Here is a 6,744-nt window from a genome sequence, read left to right as displayed (position 1 = left end):
TGGGAGAACTTGCAAAATAGCAGGGTGTTCAAATACTTATTTTCATCACTGTATATATATATATATATATATATATATATATACACACACACTAACATTTAGCCTTTCATTTCTGTTTTAAACTGAATGGGTTGTTTTACAAGTAATGGTCCCCTTTTATTTTTTTTAAACGAATGTATCATTATTTCCGATTTAAGCTGCTACCACCATCTTCTGACCCACTGTAAGTCTTCTGAAGTAGTGATGTTGATTTTGGAATAGCTCATTGGGCCAAAACCTTTATCAGTATTAACATTTGCCAATGAGCCATACTAAAACATCATAACCGCCAAGCATCAAAAGGCTATTCTTACCTAATACATGGTAAATGTTCATGGTACAATATACAGTGCATAGAGAATTTAGTGAACAAAACAGTTCTATGCAAATTAGTATGGACTAAGATAAGTTTGTTGATGTTCACTCGTATGATAAAAAGAACTAGAGCATAAAACATTGATGCATGTGCGTATATCAGTAGCCCAACAAATGTATTTTATTATAGAAGGGACAATAATGATTGGAAAGTACAATACCACACAACCATTCATATTAACCGTTTCATCAGATTAGAATTGCCAGACAGACAAAATGGGGTTGCTATTTGACTGCTATGAATTACTGCAGTTAGCTATTTTTCTTATTTACTTCTGTTTGAAATTAATAGTACATATTAGAATGATAACGTTATTAAGCATCTCCATAAATAAAACACCTCTGCTAGTATTGATGTCAGTGATTATCATACATTGCAGCCGATACTCAGACAGATCAGCACTTTCTGGAATCCTGCCTAGAGCAACATCAAAGGTACCTGAGATCTGCATGTGTGCTGATGGACCCATTTATTGCTCTGTGATCTGCATATGATCTACATATGTCTCATGAGGCACTGGCTAAGCTGGTCCAAATCTTAGACAATGTGCACAAAGGATACACATACAGCTTGGGTGAGCTGGGGAAAGAATAAAAGATGTAATTTTTCAACAATTCTCCTGTTCCTGCATTGCCAAAGAGATCGAAACGCTTTTGGTGAAAACCACATACAAAGGCTTAAAGAATGTGAACAATTCTGCAGAATTTATATTCTACAGTTGCAAGTCCTTGAACAGAGAGACTGCAAAGTTGGGGGGGATGGGTTAACACCAGCCATCCAGCTAGTGGCTGATGCTTTTTAGTCCTTGGCAATGGGGGCTCTATAATGTATATAGACTTTGATGTTCAGCCATTACTATTTAATAGAATACTAGATGCTTTTGGAGAACAAAAATAAGATACATTGCTTTAGTAAAGATAACTATGGTTGTTTCTCTAAGGAATAAACTAGTCAGTTTGTATTTTATGTACAAAACCTCAGTGGGTCTGTTTTAGTTTACAAGGAACATTTTTACTTAAAAAAAAAAAACAAGACGAAATAGATGTAACTGTAGTGACTTTCAATACTGGTAAGCGCTACATTTCATTCTTTTATTTTAAGCTGGTAAATATTCTGCTTGGGCTTTGACTGGCAGAAATATATGCGCCACAATCCCACCCGACGGCTTTAAAGATGAAATGCTGCTGTAGTTTAAAATGAATGTCAGCTCTAATTGGTCCACAAGAAGTCCCCTAATCCGATTAGCATGGCCATAACACAATGTAATGCTTCTCAGGTATGGAAGGAAGATTTCAACATTGGCGTTCATTTGCTGTAATTCCATCGCTGGCAATGTACTATCAGTCCCTCTGGCTTCAATCTCTTACATTCAGAGCTAAAGCTTCCTAGGTGTACAAACTCAATTGAGTTTTTGCCCTTAGCACCCACATTTTATAGTGTAAGTGTAACACAGATCATAATGTCATAGTGAAGACTTAAATCTGAACTCCAGGCAGATATAAATAAAGCGCCCTTTAATCTAATTATGTATTTATTACAAATCATTAAACTTAATTTACGGTATATAGATGTAGTGTAAGCAGGGCTTTTTTTCCAGGGGGAACTTGGGGGAACTCAGTTCCACCACCTCTGGCTCAGACCCTTTGGTGTCACCACAATCACTTGTAAACACAGAATTCTGTATGTAATGCAATCGTGGTATTTAATGCCCCTTTAAGACACTTCTACTGTTTGTGAAATCTGAACGGGGTTGTGGTTGAGTTCCTGCACCTATTTTCTGAGAAAAAAATCTCTGAGTGTAAGTACCTGAATCTACCTTGGTATTGTCCCCCTTCTTTATCCCTTGCACAATGCTGTCCATTTAATACTGTTAGCATACAAGGGATAACAGAGAGATGTTCTCATCGATATGTCACTTCTCCTTTGTTCCCAGTAACAGGCGGGGGCAGGTCCTGCATTGATAAACTGCAGAAAGGTCCAAGATCTGGCAGTGCTTTATAAGATAAGACAATTTATATACAGTCTAACGCCCTGTACACACGATCGGATATCTGATGGAATCTAATCCGATGGATTTTTCATCGGATATCCGATGAAGCTGACTTTCATCAGTCTTGCCTACATACCAATCCGATCGTAGCCAACGTGCTGACGTAAAACCCAACGACGTGCTGAGAAAAATTAAGTTCAATGCTTCCGAGCATGCGTCAACATAAGTTCTGAGCATGCGTGGATTTTTAACTGATGGACTTCCACACAGGCGATCGTTTTTTTTCTATCATTTTTTTAACCATAGGAAAATGTTTAAACAGGTTCTATTTTTTTTCACCGATGGAAAAAAAACGATGGGGCCCACACACGATTGGTTCATCCGATTAAAACGGTCCATCAGTCCTTTTCATCAGACAAACCGATGGTGTATACTTGACTGAACTCTCAGATTTGATCGCTGATGTGCTAATAAGCTGGACAGTAAAAAGAAGGTTGCAAGACTTTTCCAAACCTGCAATTCTGCATGCTTTGGGCCTCTGCATTGCTTCTAGCTGTGTATTTCCTCGTTTGCAGTAAAACTTGAGAAAACTTCACTATATGTTTGTTATGTGTTCCCATTCATCTAAAAAATAAAAAAATAGTACCTTTCAGACGTTTCTTAGGAGATGGTGTCAATGTCAGAGTGAGTCTGTCCCAAACACTGAGAACAGGCTCTCATTATTATACATTGCAAGAAGAACAGCTTCTAAATATTTAACCCTTTGTTTAAATGGTGTTTACATCTAGTTTACAACTAATAATGAGATCTGACAGCACAGTACAGCTAGCATAGGCATGCGCACAGGGTGTGCCGGATGTGCCCAGGTATACCCTAATCACCCTGGGCAACACAGATTTCCCCTACTGCCCTGGCTCCTCGCATCTCCCTCTGTAGCACTTATGGCTTCCCTCCTCTCCTCTCCTGCCGGATGTTGTTGCAGAGATGTTTTAGGATGAGTGAGGGAAGAGGCCCGTAAATATGTATTTATCAGCCCCTTCCCTTTCTGAATGAGCAGGGTGAGTGATGTAAGTAGTAGTGAGTAGTGTGTGTTTGAGATTTGGGGTGCACACCCTAATGCAATAGGCTGCACACACCTATGACAGCTAGGGTTAATTAGGGAAAACACAGCTCCTCATCTCCTCATAAAGAGAACCAAGTAGGATTGTTCAGTACTGGAGTTATCAGAAAAGAGATTCTAAAACAGAAAGTAGCAATGTTTAAAGATTTTTTTAGGTTATGTTATGTAAATGAGAACATGCAATGAATATATAAAGATTTGTTATCCCAATTTTGCTGCAAAAGTAGAAATATACTTTAATATATTTTATTAATATATTAATATATTAATAAATGTTGCCTATCCTGTTAAAGTGACAGAATAAAAGTTGGTTTTATAACTTAGGCCCCGTACACACGACCAAGTTTCTCGGCAGAATTCAGCCAGAAACTCGATCGGAGCTGAATTCTGCCGAGAAACCCGGCCGTGTGTACACTTTTGGCCGAGGAAGCCGACGAGGATCTCGGCGAGGAAATAGAGAACATGTTCTCTATTTCCTCGTTCAATGGGAAATTTCGGCTCGCCGAGATCCTCGGCAGCTTCACAAGCAACTCGACGAGCAAAACTATGTGTTTTGCCCGTCGAGTTCCTCGGAAGTGTGTACGCTGCCTCAGAGACGGCCTCTGCAGTGTCCAAGGGATCCACCTATTTTATATAAGCCCAACTTAAAAAAGTTCTTTCCACTTTTAAAAAACATTTTTATTTATTTTTTGCCCAAATATTGTTCAAGGGACAAGTGCAGTTGAGTGTGACTAAATACTATTTTCTGCCCACATTTGTGGAACCTTAACCGCAATACCCTTCAAGGTCACTACAAACATCTGAGCTTCTTTGGTTCGGAGATTGCAGCTCTAATCCCTAAACCCAAATAGCTTATTGGCTGCAATGGAGAGCAATGTACCATATGGCATTACCAAATAATTACTGTAGTTAGTGTTCCACTTTCCTTTAGCTGAAAGTAAAAAAAAAAAAGGGGGGGGGGGTACATTTTTCAATTGTTTCTCCTGAATATTTAATTGCTTTACCTTGATCTACACATTTTCGAAATACAGAAGCAGGGCGCTGTGTGTGCTATGTTTATTTTGTGCTGTAGTGCTGCTACATGTACTTCTAGATCAATCGCATCATTTATTTATTAAAGAACGCAGCATGCTTTTTATCTGTCTTATCTGTGTGCTCAGTTTATTGTATAATAAAAATAATAATGTAATCTCAGGTGAACTGAAGCTTGAATATCAATGTTTAGACCAGATTTATAAGAAAAACCAAACGTAAAATGCTGTCTTGTGATTTAATATATATATAAAAAAATTACAAATGATAATAAAATTGCCACACTTGTTTGACCTTTATTGTTTTACACAAACCCCATAAAATCTGTTAAAACAAGAAAATACACACAAAAAATCAACATTTTTTTTCTTTTTGTATTTTTCTTTTAAGTATATGCCATAAGGCGATGATGATGAAAACAGTATTGGTATATTGGTGAGTTGGCCATATTTACTAACATGGTGCAAAAAGTAGTGAATCGCAGCCAGAATTATAAATTTATAAGATACTAGCTTTTAACATTCTGTGATAATCAGACACGTCAGTTGATTGGTCATCTAACACAACAGTACATTACATTTTTGTATTACAATGATGGTAAAGCAGAACTTTGACCTCTAATTAAAAATATATCTGCCACAGCACTTAATTATAAGGGCCTCTGTCCTTATAATTAAGTCCCCCTGCAAAGTCTCATAAGTATCTAGTGATCCTGCCAATAAAGTCCACCTAATTCAGCTTTCTGTGATGGGGTGACAACACTGTTTAACTGTTCCTAAATTCAGAGCAGAGTTGCCACTCTCATGTACTCTGTGCCTGCTTCAAATGCAGTGAGATAAGATGACATAGTGGGGTTGGGGGAGGGGGTGGGGTCTTATCAGCTTTCTCATTGTTGATTGACAAGCCCATAGCTGGTCATTCAGCACCTGATCAAATCTAGTCCTGCCAACTACTTTCTGGGGCAACACTGTCTCTGCTGCTGAAGCCCTCCCACTGTGAGCTGCAGTGTCTAGGAGGGGCAACACGTGAGACATAATTTTTTTTAAGGCTTGTGAATTACACAGCAACTGTATTTGGGACATGTTTGGACTGTCATACAGGAGACCATTTTTAGAGGGTAACTCAACATGGCATTATATAAGGCAAGGAGAAAATGCAAAGTGTATTAACATACTTCAACCAATCAGAGATCATATTTCATGTTCATCTAAGATGTAGACAGCTGTGTGGTTCTTTTTATGTCACCTGGACACCGTTACTTGCTACACCAAGTTACTAAATAAAGACCAATAAATAAGAAAATGAAATGACTGAGTTGGTATCCTGCTCCATAAATGATTATCAGGAAAGAGAAGGAAAGCCAAATGATATCTGCTCACCAGGATGACTATGTTTTCTTCGTACCCATTTGCCAAGTTTCTGCGATTTAATGACCTTCCCACTGGGGGGACAATGCAGACCGCAAGTTTCTATGTGGGTACTATACATAATACACACCAGGTCACAATTTTCAACAACGCTTAAAAGTATTGAAAGGAAGAAAGGGATGAGAGAAGAATCTTCTGGATTTGTTTGGGAATGTGGAACATTTATTGTGGAAGGGCCTTTAGTATTGCGTTCACTTCTTCTGCCACAGCTGTCAGTGCAAACTCAAACTGCTCCTGGAAGACAAAAATAATAGGATATTCAATCTGCATAATCTTTGTGAAAGGTTTGAACAATCTGCGATTCAACTGTTTCTCTGGCTGCATGTTAACTAAGTGGTTTGCACTCTTGCCTTGCTTGTATGCTCCCTTTGTCTTTGCAAGGGGAATCTCCTTGTGACCCACCTCCTTCCTACAACCTACCACTCCTAACTTATTATAGGTAGATTTGTTAAGGCAGGGGTTGACTTGGTTTGTTTTTGTACCATAAAAAACAAAAATGGATCCATGATTGAGATTCCTAAGACAAAACTAGCAGTTAAGAAATGAGAGTAGTGCAAATAAAACCTTTCAATAACTGATGCAAAACACTGACTTGAATGCCTACCGTGCATATATAGTGCCTCCCACATCATAAGACTGTTCTGGGTCCCCTAAAGATACCTTACATCAGGGGTGTCCAAACTTTTTTCAAAGAGGGCCAGATTTGTTGAAGTGAACATGCGTGAGGGCCGACCATTTTGCCTGACATTTTTTGAACCAT

At 38.5% G+C, this 6,744-nt stretch overlaps 1 protein-coding gene across 1 annotated transcript in view; it reads right to left on the bottom strand.

The window, feature by feature from the left end:
• Positions 1-4,781: 4,781 nt before the first annotated feature.
• PTPRN2 (protein tyrosine phosphatase receptor type N2) overlaps positions 4,782-6,744 on the bottom strand; it is a 1,169,469-nt gene continuing 1,167,506 nt past the window's right edge. The window contains exon 23 of the mRNA XM_040352695.1: positions 4,782-6,218. Within this exon, the coding sequence (XP_040208629.1) occupies positions 6,147-6,218 (72 nt within the window). The 3' untranslated portion in view covers positions 4,782-6,146. The remainder of the gene's footprint in view (positions 6,219-6,744) is intronic.

Source organism: Rana temporaria, chromosome 5 (genome assembly GCF_905171775.1).
Source record: "Rana temporaria chromosome 5, aRanTem1.1, whole genome shotgun sequence".
NCBI classification, from domain to species: Eukaryota; Metazoa; Chordata; class Amphibia; order Anura; family Ranidae; genus Rana; species Rana temporaria.
Note: the sequence above shows the minus strand (reverse complement) of the source record. Positions and strands in the feature narration are given on the sequence as shown.